The 18727-nt window shown below is 41.2% G+C and overlaps 1 protein-coding gene across 1 annotated transcript in view; it reads left to right on the top strand.

The window, feature by feature from the left end:
• LOC140188037 (A disintegrin and metalloproteinase with thrombospondin motifs 6-like) overlaps window positions 1-18727 on the top strand; it is a 214837-nt gene that overhangs the window by 174671 nt on the left and 21439 nt on the right. The window contains exons 15-18 of the mRNA XM_072243939.1: window positions 4542-4644; window positions 7743-7876; window positions 8315-8438; window positions 16497-16577. Coding sequence (XP_072100040.1) covers window positions 4542-4644; window positions 7743-7876; window positions 8315-8438; window positions 16497-16577 — 442 coding nt within the window. The remainder of the gene's footprint in view (window positions 1-4541; window positions 4645-7742; window positions 7877-8314; window positions 8439-16496; window positions 16578-18727) is intronic.

Genomic DNA, 18727 nt, shown 5'->3' with positions numbered 1-18727 from the left:
AAACATTGCAAATTATTAAGTGCTTGTTCGTTTTTTTTTTGGCTCCAAGTCATAAACACCCAGCATTAAGTAACTGGCGTTTTTGTTTTTTTTTTAAAGATTCTTTTGCAACTGCAGCAAAGTGTGGTGTCTGCGCATTGAGATTTCATTTTTAATATATTACTAGAACATCCTATGATGCTGCTCTTGGTAAGTCAGGAACATTATATAATGTAAAGTGTAGGTGTATGTCATTTTTCTGGAGATCTTTTTGCTCTTTTGCACGAGATATATTTTCCAGATCATTAGATGTTTCCTTAGGTGAGGCTTCCCTGCCTTTAGTCCCAGGGAGTTCTACTTCAATCATTTTTGTCACCTTAAACAGCTCTTATGTGTTCATCAGAACATGCTTATGAGGGCCAGTACTGTGTTTACTTTCGCTGTGACAGTATGTCGGCACTCACTGTTTAGGAAGAATGATTTTGTTGTCGTCTTCAGGATAGCACCCCGTTAGATGAGATGCATAATGTCATGACTAAAGTGAATCTATTTATACCAGTCCAGACAAACTATAAACAAAGTTGTATTTACAGTAAGTAATGGCATAACTTCTGCAATTCCCAATATGGATTTGAATGTTCTTTCTTCCAAATGTATAGGACATTATTTCTCACTGTAGTGAGCCAAAGATAGAAAATTGGGCAGAATTAAGGAGAATTTTTCGGAAAGAATCCTGTCTTCAGTCATTTATTTTTATTGTACATAGTTAGAATAACAGGGACGATAAGGTTCACCTGGCTTTGAAAACAGATCTCCGAAGTGATAAACAACACACACAATGCTGGAGGAACTCAGCAGACCAGGCACATCTATGGAAAAGAGTAAACAGTCAATGTTTCGGGCCAGGACACTTTATCAGGACCCTCCAAAGTAATAAAGTTATTTAAACATATTAAATGGATGGTGCACTGGTGCGTCTGATAGAGCTGCTGCCACACATCTCCAGCAATCTAGGTTCAGTCCTATCTCCAAATGCTGCCAGTGTGAAGTTTGATGTTGGACCTGTGACTACATGGGTTTCCCCTGCCATTTAAATTTTTTCACACATCATGTGTAGGTTGATAGGTTAATTGTAAATTACCCCTTGTGTAGGTGTGTAGCAGAAGAATTGGAGAATGTTAATGGGCATAACAAGATCATACAAATTACAAGATCATAACAAGGTAGATTGTGAGGTAAAGAATCCAGCTTATTATACTAATGAACCATTTAATAGTCTTAGAACAGCAGGGTGGAAGCTGTCCTTGAGCCTGGTGGTATGTGCCTTCAGACTTTTTTATCTTCTACCAGATAGAAGAGGGGAGAAGAGAAAATATCTGGGATAGTTGGGGTCTTTGATCATAAAGCTGCCTTTGTTGAAGCAGTGAGAAGTACAGAGTCCATGGAGGGCTAGTTTCTGAGATGTGCTGAGCTGTGTTCACAACTCTCAGCAGTTTCTTACAATCAAGCCTCTCAAGAGTGAAAATTAGAACTGTGTTCATCCAGACAAAACAAGAAAGTTCCATCACTGGTCTGATTTGTGCTTTGAGTATAGTGGAAAGTCCTTGGGGTGTCAGGAGTTGAGTCACTTGAAACAGAATTCCCAGCCAAATTATTTATACAGATCGTCCAGTTAAGGTTCTGATGAGTGGTGACTGCCATTGATGGAGGGAGACTTAGCAATTGTAATCAGGGGAGGGTGGTTAGATTCTCTATGTTGGAGATGGCCTTTGCCTTGCACATCTGTAGGTCTTGCTGTGTATTTACACTTGGGTTCATTCAATTACTGAGGACTTACAAATGGAGTTGAACATTTTGGAAGTATAAGTGAATATCTCCACTTTTGATGTGATCTTGGGAGGTGACTGAACTAGGATACTGTCTCTGAGGAACTCCTGAAATGATGTCCTGGGACTGAGGTGATTGACCTCCAATGAGTGATAGAGTTGAAAGAGTTGCTCATCCCAGATAATCTCCAAACAGAAGACAATTGTGTATGAGGTACAATAATGTGGAGAATAAATGATTCAGAAGAGCTATGGAGTGCCGAGAAGCCTTGCTTAACTGCAGCCTGCAGTCTGTGGTGAATTATGACATGCTTAACGCTGTAGAATCCACAGCAGCCAAATGTGACATTAAGTTTTCATAAGATCAGAAAAGACAATGTATAGTGATTATCGCTGTTTCCTTGGTTCTTCTCCACATAATCACATGGTGAGCATCTTGCATTGTTTCTCTTGATAAGTACACTGCAATTTGAGGAGTAGATCTGCAGCCACTTGGAAAACTTAGTTGAGCAGTTGTCTTGCAATGCCTTTCCCTCTGGCAAACAAACCTTTTCTATAGTTACAGTTATTGGATTTGTCTCATTAGAAGAAAGTCTTGATCACAGTACTGTGTCCCTGAAGTTTTCTGACACTTCTTCCTGTCCCAGAAAAAGGAAATGAAGCTGTTAATTTGTTTCTGAAATTTCTGAAATTCAACCAGGAAAGTAGTCTGCTCCCCGCAGGCTTCATTGTTTTTCAGTTGTGATGGGGGAAAGAATCTGATTGTAGAGTCAAGAATATTCATTAAGGACATTTGCAACAAGGATAGTCTTAGGTTGAAGAGCATTTCTACAGTAGGACTTCAGCAAGTGGGAGTTGATTACTTCTTTATCCTTAAGCTCTCCTCCCTTTTTGCAACTCACTTGAGTGGATATAAGAGCGTAAAAATATAAGAAATTGGCCATTCGGCCACCTGTACCTTCTCCATCATTCAAAACCACTTTCTTAACTGAATTGCATGTTTTTAATGCCTTGAATATCAAAATTGATCAATCTGTATTGCATATACAGCAGCTTGCCAATAATCCACTTTTGGATGGTTCAGAAACTTGGGGTTTGGCATCTGGCTCAGCAGGTGGTTTTTTTCCACTCTCCTTTCGATCTTAACAAAGCTGCCTTTGCATAATCCTTCAAATGCACTGGCAGGTCAAGTGCACTGACACAGCATCCTTTTCCACACCAACATTCTCAGTGTTGAGACCTTAATTACATGCAGTTTACTCCAATGGCAGGGAATGTCATTCACGTGTCTTGACAACAGACTGTTGAAACAAACACTTCTGTCACAACTAAGCTTTACCAGCTAGGCAGAGAAAACAACTCAAGTATGTAGTCAAAGCCTCAAAACATACCCACCAGCTCTTGGTAAACCTTGACCTATGACCAGTCAAAATGGGCATCAACAATGGCTTTCAGAACTTCCAGTCTATTTGTTGTTGCACCCATAAGGTTCAAAGTACATTTATTATCAAAGTACATATATATCACCACCTGAGGTAGTCACAATAAACATAGGAAACGCAATAGAATCAATGAAAGAATCAATGAAACAAACAACCAATGTGCAAAAGACAACAAACTGCAAATACAAAAGGAAAGAGAACAATAATAATAAATAAATAAGCAGCAGATATTGAGAATATGGGATGAAGAATCCTTGAAAGTGAGCCCGTAAATTGTGGGAACAGTTCAGTCATGGGAGCCATCTACCTGCCCCTTCAAGGGCTATCTGCATGTCCACAGGTCCTACATTGGCCTCATTTCACCTCAGATCCAAAGAATGGAAGAAAATCACCCTAAACCATAAGTGACTGCCTAAGAAGAAGTGAGACAGGAAGAAGATACGGAATGTAAATGTCCCATTTTGCACAGCCATAATGTTATATCCAGTCACTCTTAAAATACAAATGTTATTTTATTGTAAAAAATAACAACTTCCATGGATTGTAAGCTGCAGTATGTTGAAAATGACTGGCATATCCTACACATTTAATACAAGTAAACTGCCATCCTGCAGTTTTGACAATGCCACAGCATAAAAGTGAGTCAGCAGCTAACTGTATATCTCTCCCAGTTTATATTTTTATTGAAGTGAGCTGCAATAGAAATTTTAAGAAATATAAATGCTGCTTTCATCCATTTCACAATATCACATATCAAAATCTACTTTTATGAACCTAATTCTTATCTGATCCAAGAATCTAGCGACAGCAGCTATCATCTGCCTTGGCTGCCTGTTAAAATTTTTGCACTATTTTACCACCTGTAGCATATTATTAAAATATCAGCTTTTAGCAACCAAGGGTACAAACTCTTAAAACCTTATTGTGATGAGTGAATATTCAAAGCAACTGATAGTATTCAATTTGAGGTTATTTTAGGTTAAGAAAAATGCAATATATAAATTATGCCCAGGGCAAACTTTATGACAAAACTTTTTAACACTTTGTTCATTGCAGGAAGTCACACTGTGCCAGTACGGTGCATAATCTTCATCAAACTTCAGATATCAAAAATGTATAAATACCAAAGTTCAAAGTAAAAGATATTTCAACTTTTTCTCCATGAACAGAAGGCAATAATAATTTCAAAAGCCAAACAAAGTCTGTTGCAATATAGTTTGATTTTTTTCTGCTTATTCTTAAGTATTACTTTTTATATTATTTTTGTTTTTACTATTTTCTCTGTTCTCTGCAGGACTGTCCACCAGGTTCTCAAGACTTCAGAGAAAAGCAATGTGCAGAATTTAATAACATTGCATTTCGTGGGAAGTATTATGCCTGGAAACCATATGTTGGAGGTATGATCTTCCTCAAAATAAAGAAATAATTACATTCATTATTCCAAATTACTTTACAAAATGAAAGGAAGTTATTTGGCTTATCAATTCTGTGCTAGCCTGAACAACAATCCAATTTCCCCCACCAACCTTTTAGACTATAAGACATAGAAACAGAAGAATTAGGCGATTTGCCACCCTCTGACTAAAGAAATTCCTTCTCATCTCTGTTCTAAAGAGACATCCTGCTGTTCTAAGACATTCAAGTTTAATTTTTCATTCAACCATACACATGTATATAGTTAAACAAAACAGCATTCCTCTGGGGCAAATAATGCAAAACACAGTATATACAGTTGCATTCCATGCATATGGTTACAATTGCACATACAATCACAAAAATAATATTAGCACAAGTCCCTGCATGACATGGCCTAAAGATTGATGGTGCATGGGATGTTTTCTTGGAGACACATTTCTGTAAGAACAAGCACATAGCTGTTTCTCATCTCTCACTGGGTGAGCCGCAGATTAAAGCAATCCAGTTGGTCTTAAAGGGAGCAAACACTGGAGAGCAGCACTGATGGGAGACCCAGCCTGCAGGGGCTAGCCCCCAACCCAGCACAGATTCCGGTGTTTCCTGCCCCGGGTGGCTGTAACAGGTGATGCTGTGGCATGGGGGCCTGATCTGTGCAATGACTGAGGCCATGCAGCTCCCCCACTGATGGTCTTTCCAATGAGTGAATGAACTGGACTTACAGTATTTTGTATTACCAGTGTCTATTGGGGTCTTGTGATCACAAGAAGACTGTTTAAAACACATATTTGCACCATTTGTTGGATCCAGAGAGGCTGCTGCGACCAAGCACACCGCCATCTTACTGGGACTGCCCTCTAGTACTAGACTCTCCCACAGCTGGAAACATCCTCTCCACATCTGGGCTACCAATATTTGGTATGTCTCAATGAAATTCCCCTCATTCTTCTAAATTCTAACAAGCACTGGCCTAGAGCCATCAAATGCTCCTCATACATTACCCCTTTCATTCTCAGGATCATTCTCATGAATCTCTTTTGGACCCTCTCCAATGTCAGAATATCCTTTCTTAGGTAAGGATCCCAAAACTTTCACACTACTCTAAATGTGCTCTGACCAATGCCTTTTAAGTCCTTAGCATTACATTCCTTGCTTTTATATTCTGGTCCTCTTGATATGAATCCCAACATTGCATTTGCCTTCCATAGTAATGACTAACCCTTAGAGAATCCTGCACCAAGACTCCCAAGTAAGTCCCTTTGCTATTTCTGAATTTGCTGCCCATTTAGATAATAGTCTCCCCACATTCTTATCATCTCTCCCCAGATATTACCATTTACTTCCATACTGATGGCAATTTACTGCTGCAGATTAACCATTCTACCCACATATCTTTGGGATGTGGGAGGAATTCCACGGAAACACATGCAGAATGTGCACACTCTACATTCGATATTTGGTAGGTTGGTGATTGATCTATGGGATTCATATTCCTAATATGAAGTGAAAGGAATCTTAGAAATAGGATTATCAATCCTTATATCTTTGGGGTGACCTAGATTTCCAATGGTGTATTTGATGCGGAGCTGAATTTTCATTTACAAGTACATTCCATTAGGGATGGCTACTTACACCACTACACCTTGTTCCTGCCTAATCGTATTTGCTGAAAGCCTGATCCACAGGTTTATTATTATATCTAAACTTCTTGCCAGCTCCCATCTTCTACCCTTGCATCCACCCAACTGTACTTCCTGTACCCTAACTCACTTCAAGTCTCATTCACAAGTTGCCCTGCATACTCTGGCTCAGTAGTATCCAAGTAGAAAATTCTTAAACAATTGATAGGGTAGATGCCAAGAGCTGAGATACGTAGAAATTGTGAGCTATTTTCATTGATCAAAGGTCAGCCTTCTAGGTTTGAAGTGAGGAAACTTTTATTCATACTGATTATTGTTAATCTTTGGAATACTTTGAGCCTGGGGATAATCAGTTAATGAAATCAATAGATATTCAAACTTTAAAATAGTGAAGTAGGAGAGACCACTTAGCCATTCTAGTCTGCTCCACTATTCAGTAGAGTCATTGCCTGAACATAATCCTTCAGAGTTGCTTCTTACTGACACAGATTTCCTTACTTCAGAGCAAAAACTTTCAAATTTACAGATTTTGAAAAAAATAATCCATATTCTTTGTTTCTCCTTTGTGAATTCAATTTACATTTTCTCCATATAAGTACTCTAGACTTAGGGGTTACCATTACATAACTATCCTAATTAGTCAGGCCAATTGCTCGTGGTGTGGCTTCCATATTTTAGATGACTTTACCTATTCATTTTTGTGATGTGAACATTGATTAGATGGCAACCGCTGATGATTTGTTCCTGGATAGTTTTTTCAGGCAGGTTGATGTCCTAATAATTCAATCACTATGACCTCTGCATTTTCCGACAATTTTTAATACTCCATTTAAATTCCCAAGTTGGCATGGCAGTGATTGAGCTGCAGTTATTTATGTTACAAATCTCCAAATTACTATTCCATTAATATGCACCTGCTAATCAAGAAACTATGTTTATTCTATCTATTTATTTAGCAATACAGTATGGAGTAGGCCCATCTATACTTCAAGCTACACCACCCCAGCAATCCCACAACCCTGATTGACCCTGATCTAATCATGGGACAATTTACAATGACCAATTAACCTACCTGGTAGGTGTTTGGACTGTGAGAGGAAACCTGAACACAGGGAGGATGAATGGCATCGGAATTGAACTCTGAACTCCAGAGCACCCCAAGCTGTAATAACGTTGCGCTAACCACTACGTTACTGTGGCGCCCAAACAGCAGATTTCATGACATATGTCAGTGATTCTGATTCTGAATCCACACGATCACGTGGAGAATGTGACAACTCCCCACTGACAGCGCAGGAGGTCAGGATTGAATCTGGATCTCTGGAGCCGTGAGGCAGCATTTCTACCAGTTGTGCTACTCCTTCAATGTGTAAGGAATTTAACTACAGTGACTTTTTTTTATCTTATAAATAAAATTAATCTGGATTTTATTTTTAATGTAGGTGGTGTGAAGGCGTGTGCTTTGAACTGCCTGGCTGTGGGCTTCAATTTCTACACTGAACATGCTGCAGCTGTGGTGGATGGTACCTTGTGTCGTCCAAACTCTCTTGATATATGTGTCAGTGGGGAATGTAAGGTATGTAACCCTAAACTTAACCTTATTGTCTCACAATTAATAAATTATTCAACAAAATCTTGACTGGTGTGTGTTTATTTTAGCCCACTACACCACTGAATACCAAGTCTGTGTGAAGTGTTTAATCATGTAAAACAAATTTCTTTCAAATCAAAAGTCTAGTACCATGTTGTTGTAGAGTTACTTTTCAGGCAATTATGAATCCAGAAAAATAAATGTGTTTAAAATAAATATATAAACTTTTTGAAGTCAAATATTTGTAAGTTTGTACTGTCCCATTATTTAAGTGATGGATTAAAAGAAATTTTTGGACAATTAGAAGATTCTTTGAAGACGACATCGGATTCTTTGAAAATGGGTCTAAAAAATATGAAAATGGCAAAGAATGAAATTGTTTTAACAGAATAATCTGACATTTTTCTCTTCCTTCCTATGTAGCATGTGGGCTGTGATCACACTCTGGGTTCAGATGTAAGAGAGGATCGCTGCCGAGTCTGTGGTGGTGATGGGAGTACTTGTGAAACCATAGAAGGAATTTTCAATGAATCAAATCCTCATGGAGGTAAGATAAATCTAATTTGAACATTCCAATAATAACAGGGCTAGCAAACTAACTTCTAAATATTAATTTTCTTTCTTCTCAGGAGTGTGAAGCTTATCTGAAAATTACAGTTAGCTTGGCGTAACTACTTGTTTTGGAAGCAATGAGGAGAAAGACACCAGTTGGAATGAGACTGGGGTAAAACTGCAGTTCAGTTATCTGGCCTCAAGAATTCCTTAGTACACTGCAGGAGAGATCCAACTCACATACCTACAATGTAATGTGAAGTAGTTGTCCTTAAAATAGACCACATTCTGGTTCTGTAAGATTTGTGTCACATTAAAAATAATCCTAGAATTTTAGTGAGTGTGAAGTAGCTTTTATCCAATAGTTGAGAGGCTTGTCTGACATCTTACTGGAATTGAATGTTCAGTTAAGAAGAGGAGGAGGCCATAGACATGTCCGTCCATGGCCTCCCCTTCTGCCACAATGAGGCCACTCTCACTTTAGAGGAGCAATGCCTCATGTTCCACCTGGGTAGCCACTGATCTAATAGCACAAACATCGATTTCTCCAACTTCCAGTAATTTCCCCTCCCCCTTCCTTCTTCAGTTCCCCTCTCTAGCCTCTTACCTCTTCTCCTCACCTGCCTTTCACCTCCCCTCCTAGTGCCCCTCCTCCTTCCCTTTCTCCCATGGTCCACTCTCCTCTCCTATTAGATTCCTTCTTCTCCAGCCCTTTGCCTTTTCCAATTGTCACCTCACAGCTTCTTTGTTCATTTCCCCTCACCCACCCACCAGGCTTCACCTATCACCTTCTAGCTTGTCCTCCTGCCCTGCCCCCATCCCCACAGCTTCTTATTCTGGCATCTTCTCCCTTCCTTTTCTTGGCCCAAAATGTCGAATGTTTATTCATTTCCATAGATGCTGAATAACTTCCTGAATTCCTCCAGCATTTTATGTGTATTGTGAAAGAAAAATAGAAACATAGAAAACCTACAGTACAATGCAGGCCCTTCGGCCCACAAAGCTATGCCAAACATGTCCTTACCTGAGAAATTGCCGAGGGTTACCCATAGCCCTCTATTCTTCTGAGCTCCATCTACCTGTCCAGGAGTCTCTTAAAAGACCCTATCATATCCGCCTCCACCACCGACGCCAGCATCCCATTCCACACACTCTCCACTCTCTGAGTAAAAAAACTTACCCCTGATGTCTCCTCTGTACCTACTTCCAAGCACCTTAAAACTGTGCCCTCTCATGCTAGCCATTTCAGCCCTGGGAGAAAACCTCTGACTACCCACATGATCACTGCCTCTCATCATATTCTACGCCTCTGACAGCTCACCTCTCATCCTCCGTCGCTACAAGGAGAAAAGGCCGAGTTCACTCAACCTATTCTCATAAGGCATGCTCCCCAATCCAGGCAACATCCTTGTAAATCTCCTCTACACCTTTTCTATGGTTTCCACATCCTTCCTGTAGTGAGGCGACCAGAACTGAGCACAGTACTCCAAGTGGGATCTGTCCTATATAGCTGCAACTTTACCTCTCGGCTCCTAAACTCAGTCCCATGATTGATGAAAGCCAATACACCGTATGCTTTCTTAACCACAGAGTCAACCTGCGCAGCAGCTTTGAGTGTCCTATGGACTCGGATCCCAAGATCCCTCTGATCCTCCACACTGCCAAGAGTCTTACCATTAATACTATATTCTGCCATCATATTTGACCTGTCAAAATGAACCACCTCACACTTATAGGGGTTGAACGCCATCTACCACTTCTCATCCCAGCTTTGCATCCTATCAATATCCCGCTATAACCTCTGACAGCCCTCCGCACTATCCACAACACCCCCAACCTTTGTGTCATCAGCAAATTTACTAACCCATCCCTCCACTTCCTTATCCAGGTCATTTACAAAACTCACAAAGAGTAGGGGTCGCAGAACAGATCCCTGAGGCACAACACTGGTCACCGACCTCCATGCAGAATATGACCCATCTACAACCGATCTCTGCCTTCTGTGGGCAAGCCAGTTCTGGATCCACAAAGCAATGTCCCCTTGGAACCCATGCCTCCTTACTTTCTCAATAAGCCTTGGATGGGGTACCTTGTCAAATGCCTTGCTGAAATCCATATACACTGCATCTATGGCTCTATCTTCATCAATGTGTTTAGTCACATCCTCAAAAAATTCAGTCAGGCTCGTAAGGCATGACCTGCCTTTGACAAAGCCATACTGACTATTCCTAGTCATATTATGCCTCTCCAAATGTTAATAAATCCTGCCTCTCAGGATCTTCTCCATCAACTTACCAACCACTGAAGTAAGACTCACTGGTCTATAATTATCAGGGCTATCTCTACTCCCTTTCTTGAGTAATGGAACAACATCCACAACCCACCAATGCTCCGAACCACTCCCATCCCTGTTGATGATGCAAAGATCATCACCAGAGACTTAGCAATCTCGTCCCTCACCTCCCACAGTAGCCTGGGGTACGTCTCGTCTAGTCCTGGTGACTTATCCAACTTGATGCTTTCCAAAAGCTCCAGCACATCCTCTTAATATCTACATGCTCAAGCTTTTCAGTTCACTGTAAGTTATCCCTACAATTGCTAAGATCCTTTTCCGTAGTGAATACTGAAGCGAAGTACTCATTAAGTACCTCTGCTATCTCCTCCGGTTCCGTAGACACTTTTCCACTGTCACACTTGATTGGTCCTATTCTCTCACATCTTATCCTCTTGCTCTTCACATACTTGTAGAATGCCTTGGGGTTTTCTTTAATCTCGTCCGCCAAGGCCTTCTCATGGCCCCTTCTAGCTCTCCTAATTTCTTTCTTATGCTCCTTCCTGCTAGCCTTATAATCTTCTAGATTCTTATCATTACCTAGTTTTTTGAACCTTTCGTAAGCTTTTCTTTTCTTCTTGACTAGATTTACTAGTGTACAGCCTTTGTACACTACAGATCTTGTACCCCACCATCCTTTTCATGTCTCATTGGAACGTACCTACTCAGAACACCACGGAAATATCCCCTGAACATTTTCCACATTTCTTCTATACGTTTCCCTGAGAACATCTGTTTCCAATTTATGCTTCCAAGTTCCTGCCTGATAGCCTCATATTTCCCCTTACTCCGATTAAACGCTTTCTTAACTTCTCTGTTCCTATCCCTCTCCAATGCTGTAGTAAAGGAGATAGAATTGTGATCACTATCTCCAAAATGCTCTCCCACTGAGAAATCTGACACCTGACCAGGTTCATCTCCCAATACCAGATCAAGTACAGTCTCTTCCTCTTGTAGGCTTATCTACATATTGTGTCAAGAAACCTTCCTGAACATACCTAACAAACTCCACCCCATCTAAACCCCTCGTTCTAGGGACGTGCCAATTGATATTTGGGAAATTAAAATCTCCCACCACAACAACTCATATTATTACACCTTTCCAGAATCTGTCTCCCTATCTGCTCCTCGATGTCCCTGTTACTATTGGGTGGTCTATAAAAAACACCCAGTAAAGTTATTGACCCCTTCCTGTTCCTAACATCCACCCACAGAGACTCCGTAGACAATCCCTCCATGTCTTCCTCCTTTTCTGCAGCCATGACACTGTCTCTGATCAGCAGTGCCACGCCCCCACCTCTTTTGCCTTTCTCCCTGTCCTTTCTGAAACATCTAAAGCCCGGCACTTGAAGTAACCATTCCTGCCCCTGAGCCATCCGTGTCTCTGTAATGGCCACAACATCATAGCTCCAAGTACTGACCCACGCTCTAATCTCATCTGCTTTGTTCATAATACTCCTTGCATTAAAATAGACACATCTCAAACCATCGGTCTGAGCGCATCCCGTCTCTATCGCCTGCCTATCCTCCCTCTCGCACTGTCTCCAGGCTTTCTCTATTTGTGAGCCAATAGCAAACATCCCCGCCAGGATGCTGGTCCCCCTGGGATTCAAGTGCAACCCGTCCTTTTTGTACAGGTCACTCCCACCCCAAAAAAGGTCCCAATGATCCAGAAATCTGAATCCCTGCCCCCTGCTCCAATTCCTCAGCCACGCATTTATCCTCCACCTCACTTTATTCCTATATTCACTGTCACATGGCACAGGCAGTAATCCCGAGATTACTACCTTTTTGGTCCTGCTTCTCAGCTCCCTTCCTAACTCCCTGTAGTCTGCTTTCAGGACCCCGTCCCTTTTCCTGCCTATATCGTTGATACCAATATGTACCACGACCTCTGGCTGTTCTCCTTCCCACTTCAGAATATCATGGATATAATCAGAAACATCCTGGACCCTAGCACCTGGGAGGCATACTACCATCCGTGCTTCTTTCCTGCGTCCACAGAGTTGCCAGTCTGATCCCCTAACTATATAATCCCCTATCACTGATGCTATCCTTTTTCTTTCCCTACCCTTCTGAGCCACAGGGCCAGACTCTATGCCAGAGGCCATCACCCCCCAACAGTACTCAAGCAGGAGTACGTATTGTCAAGGTGTACAGCCACAGAGGTGTTCTCTAGCATCTGACTCCTGCCCTTCCCTCTCCTGACTGTTACCCACTTAATCTGTCTGACCAGACCCCGGTGTGACTACCTGCCTATAGCCCCTCTCTATCACCTCCTCACTTTCCCTGACCAGACGAAGGTCATCGACTACATCTCCAGTCCTCTAACGTGGTCCCTAAGGAGCTGCAGCTCGACGCACCTGGTGCAAATGTGCCGTCCGGGAGGCTGGGAGTCTCCCGGACTTCCCACATCTGACACTGAGCACAGAACACCAGCCTCACACACATTCTTCCTGTCTGTATTCTACACAGGCAACTTACCTCACCTCAACCCGTTATTGCCATAGCCCTGTTGAGCCAAAGGCTCCTTCTACTCAATTGCCCGCTCTATAAAGCTGTCTCCTTTTAAACTCTTCTCACTGTTCTAAGTGGCTGATGTCCACGTGCTTGTGCAGTTGTGCCCCAATTAAACCGCTGAAGAAATAACCGTCTCTTTTCAAATTCTTCTTGCTGTTCTCACTGACTGACGTCCACGCACTTGCGCAGCCATGCCTCAATCAAACCGTTGGAGAAATAATCTTGTAAGATAGAACTCTGTCTAAAATAGCATCAAAGCCTGTCAGTTGGTATCATAAAAGGAGTATACACAGTATAATCACATGGTGTTTTCCATAAGACATTAAGACCATAAGATATAGGAGCAGAATTCGGCCATTTGGCCCATTGAGTCTGTTCTGCCATTTCATTATGGCTGTTCCATTTTTCCTCTCAGCCCCAGCTCCTCCCGTCCCCGTGTATACCTTCATGTCCTGACCAATCAAGAATCTATCAACTTTTGGCTTAAATGTATATAAAAACCTGACATCCACAACTATCTGTGGCACAAATTCCACAGCTTCACCTCACTGGCTAAAGAAATTCCTCCTCATCTCCATTCTAAAAGGATGCCCCTCTATTTTGAGGCTACGTCCTCTGGTCTTAGACAGTCCCACCAAAGAAAACATCTTTTCCACATCCACTCCATCGAGGCCTTACACCATTCGATAGTTTTCAATTAGGTTACCCCTTATTCTCCTAAATTCCAGTAAATACAAGCCCGGAGCCATCAAACGTTTTTCATATGACAAGTTGTTTAATTCTGGAATCTTTTACGTGAACCTACTTTGAACCCTCCCGAGTTTCAGCACATCCTTTATAAGATAAGGAACTCAAAACTGCTCACAAGCAAAGAGTGGGAATAAAGGGAGCCTTTTCTGGTTGGCTGATGGTAACTAGTGGTGTTCCACAGGGGTCTGCGTAGGGACTGATTCTTTTTACATTATACGACAATGATTTAGATGATGGAATTAATGGCTTTGTTGCAAAGTTTGCAAACAATATAAAGATAGGTGGGGGGCAGGTAGTTTTGGGGAAATAGGGAGGCTACAGAAGGACTTAGATTAGGAGCATGGGCAAAGAAGTGGCAGATGAAATACAATGTTGGGAAGTGTATGGTCGATCACTTTAGTAGAAGAAATGAAAGGGTTGACTATTTTCTAAAGAGACAGAAAATAGAAAAATCGAAGGCGCAAAGGAATTTGGGAGTCCTTGTGCAGAATTCCCTAAAGGTTAATCTGCAGGTTGAGCCTGTGGGGAGGAAGGTAAATGCGATGTTAGCATTCATTTCAAGAGGACTGGAATATAAAAGTAGGGATGTAATGTTGAGACTTTTTAAAGCAATGATGAGGCCTTACTTGGAATTACAGTAATTATATGTAAAATAATTAAGTTAAAATAGATAGTGCAAAAACAGAAATAAAAAATAGTGGTGAGGTACTGTTCATGGGTGCAATGTCCATTTAGAAATGTTAGGAGAGGGAAGAAGCTGTTCCTGAATTGCTGAGTGTGTGCCTTCAAGCTTCTCTACCTCCATCCTGATGGTAACAATGAGAAGAAGACATGTCCTGTGTGATGGGGGTCCTTAATGAAGAATGCTTCCTTGCTGAGGCACTGCTCCTTAAAGATGTTTTGAATACTATGGAGGCTAGTACCCATGATGGAGCTGACTCACTTTTCAATTTTCTTCGATCTTGTGCAGTAACGCACCCATACCAGACAGTAATGCAGCCAGTCAGAATGCTCTCTGCGGTACAATTGTAGAAACTTTCCAGTCTTTTAGGTGACAAAACAAATCTACTCAAGCTCCTAAGGAAGTATAGCCACTGTCTTGCCTTCTTTATAGCTGCATCAATATGTTGCAACCACTACATTTCAGAGACAGACAGTAACTTAAATAAACAAGGCGCAGGAGGATACAGACCTAATATCAGCAAAGGGATTAGTGTAGCTAGCCAAAAGGGTTGTCATGGACAAAGTGGGCCGTAGGGCCAATTTCTGTGCCAAACAATTCCGTGACTAAGACTGCAATAAAAGATGTCTCTATTTAGTGTCTCATCTCAAAGTTGCTACATCTCACCGTACAGAATTCCTTCTGAGTTGTACTTAAGTGCTAGCAGCATAGGTTTTTATGATTGATTCTATAGAAAGAGATTTGTACCTACAACTTCTATCTGTCAGAGACAAGAATAGTATAGCAGAACGAAAGTTGACCACTATATTAGGGCCTGGTTAAAAATGAAATACTAGTAAGATAAATCAAAGTTCCAAAGTTGCATTAATATCTTCTTGTGAATCCTTCTCTTTGTGCCCCACCTCTTTAGACACCATAAATCCATTAACTCACTTCCAGTGTGATTTCTCTTGCTGAGACTGTAGGAGAATTGTCTTCTAGAACAACTCTGTCTGCAGTTTGACTTGGATAACAAACAAATATGTTCAGCCGTACTGAGAGATGCACCTCTGAAATTTTTGACTTATGTGTTGGATTCTGATGTTTTTAATCCAAGATTCTTTCAGAAGTCAGGAAAGAGACACAAAATTTGTTGCTTTGTGATTGTTTTATTAAATGTTAATAGAAGAGAATTGAAAAACAGACAATAATAGAGGTCTAGTAAGTGAAGGGAGAGATAAGCAAAAAGATACTGGGGCTTCATGGTCAGCTCTTTTTATACCCCATAGATAAGAAGCATTCCATTCAAATTTTTAGATAAGAGTTAGCCAATCAGATAGCCCCTATTCAAATAATGCAACACCAGAGAAGCTTCCAGAATGATATCAAGAACAGGAATCACTAGGGGACAAACTGAACAATTGCATATACATACTATGACCACTAGCAAACAGTAACATGTATTTAAATAGTTATATAAATTACAAGCAAGTAATTAATTGTAAAGCTGCAAAGAAAATAACAATTAAACAGTCTAATTCAACAAAGTCTTTGTTGCATCTTATGTGAAAGAAGTATGGAGCATGCAGCTTGTTGGATGACTTGGTGAACATGTAAGAAATCACATTAAAGTACATAAGTGAGAAGAAACCCTTCTGTCAATTGTAAGTTATATTGACATGTTTATTTTAATAACTATACACAGAATAGTGTAACTATATGAAAATGTGTTCCATGGTGAACTATTCCACTAAATAGTTTTGATAACTACATAAATATGGTTCTTTCAGGTTATGTCGAAGTTATCCATATTCCTAAAGGATCAGTCCACATTGAGATTAAAGAACTAAATGTATCTCAGAACTACCTTGGTAAGTTACAGTCACTCTTTTAAAAAAAATAGCAACAGCGCTTTCTCTGTATGTACTAAACAGCTAAGTCTTCTCCCCAAACAGGGTGTTATTAACAATCTTAACCAAGGTGTGTAGTTGAATCTTTACCCAACTTGTTTAGATGATGCACTGATGTGTCTTGTCTGAAGTATGATACATATAATTGAAAAATAATGGAGGCCTGCATCACCCATGCAACGTCCCTCTATGCCTTTATGAAACATATTTTCATAAATTGAAAATTTAAAACAATATGCAGATACTGGAAATCTAATATTAAAACATAACATACCAGTTATCAGATCAGTCAGCATCTGTAGCACAAGAAACAAGTCAATTCACAAGCCGGGTATCTACTTACAAACAAGAGAAAATCTGCAGATGCCGGAAATCCAAGCAACACACACAAAATGCTGGAGGAACTTAGCAGCCAGGTAGCATCTATGGAAAAATATACAGTCGATATTTCAGGCCAAGACCCTTCGGCAGGACTGGAGAAAAAAAGATGAGGAGTAAATTTTAAAGGTGGGGGAGGGGAGTGAGAAACACAAGGTGATAGATGAACCTGGGAGGGAGAGGAATGAAGTAGAGCTGGAAAGTTGGTTGGTGAAAGAGATACAGGGCTGGGGAAGGGGTAGTCCGATAGGAGAGAACGAAAGGCCATGGAAAAAGGAGAAGGGGAGAGGAGCACCAGAGGGAGGCGATGGACAGGCAAGGAGATAAGGTGCGAGAGGGAAAAGGGATGGGAAGGAATGGGTGAGGCAGCCACTGCTGGAAGTTTGAGAAACCTATGTTCATGCCATCAGGTTGGAGGCTACCCAGACTGAATATAAGTTGAATATAACACCTGAATGTGGCCTCATCACGACAGTAGAGGAGGCCATGGATTGACATATCGGAATGGGAAGTAGAATTAAAATGAGTGGCCACTGGGAGATCCTGCTTTTCTGGCGGATGGAGTGTAGGTGCTCAGCGAAACAGTCTCCCAATGTACATTAGATCTCACTGATATACAGGAGGCCACACCGGGAGCACCAGACACAGTATATGACCCTGGCAGATTCACACGTGAAGTGTTGCATCATGTGGAAGGACTGTTTGGGGCCCTGAAAGATAGAGAGGGAGGAGGTGTAGGGGCAGGTGCATGTGTCTCAGTGCAAGATCTCCCAGTGGCCACCCATTTTAATTCCACTTCCCATTCCTATACTGATATGTCAATCCATGGCCTCCTCTACAGTCGCGATGTGGCCACACTCAGGTTAGAGGATCAACAACTTATATTCAGTCTGGGTAGCCTCCAACCTGATGGCACGACATCAGTTCCTCGAACTTCTGGAAGTGGCTGCCCCCACCCACTCCTTCACCATTCCCATCCCTTTTCCCTCTCTCACCTTATCTCCTTGGCCACCCATCGCCTTCCTCTGGTGCTCCTCCCCACTTTTCTTTGTTCCATGGTCTTCTGTTCTCTGCTATTGGACTCCCCCTTCCCCAGCCCTGTATCTCTTTCACCGATCAATTTCCCAGCTCTTTACTTCATCCCTCCCCCTTCAGGTTTCACCTTTCACTTTGTGTTTCTCTCTCCCATCCCCCACCTTTTAAATCTACTCTTCATCTTTTTTTCTCCAGTCCTGCCAAAGGGTGTTGGCCTGAAACGTCAACTGTACATTTTTCCATAGATGCTGCCTAGCCTGCTGAGTTCCTCCAGCATCTTGTGTGTGTTACCAGTATCTACTTTTTTCTTTTTTATTTTCTCTGATATTTATGCTAGTGAGTCTTTACTGTTTTTATTTCAGAATCCTATGTCAGCAGAAACAATTGTTCTTAATGTTTCATTCCCATAAGCCAAGCTTTCTGATGAATTAGAACCAGCATTTTATTTTCTTAGTATGCAGTATCATATTTTGTATCTTATAATAGTGATCCAAATCATCAAGGTTGCCTCTGCCACCACCCCGGGCAGAGCGTTCTACACACTCACCACATTCTGTGTAAAGATCCTTTCTCTGCCATCCCTCTATACTTTCCTCCAATCACCTTGGAACTACTATGTTCTCTGGTATTAGCCATTTCTGTCCTGGGAAAAAAGGCACTGGATATCCACTTGATCTATGCCTCTCATTATCTTGTAC

The sequence above is a fragment of the Mobula birostris genome, chromosome 26 (genome assembly GCF_030028105.1).
Source record: "Mobula birostris isolate sMobBir1 chromosome 26, sMobBir1.hap1, whole genome shotgun sequence".
In the NCBI taxonomy this organism is placed as follows: domain Eukaryota; kingdom Metazoa; phylum Chordata; class Chondrichthyes; order Myliobatiformes; family Myliobatidae; genus Mobula; species Mobula birostris.
Note: the sequence above shows the minus strand (reverse complement) of the source record. Positions and strands in the feature narration are given on the sequence as shown.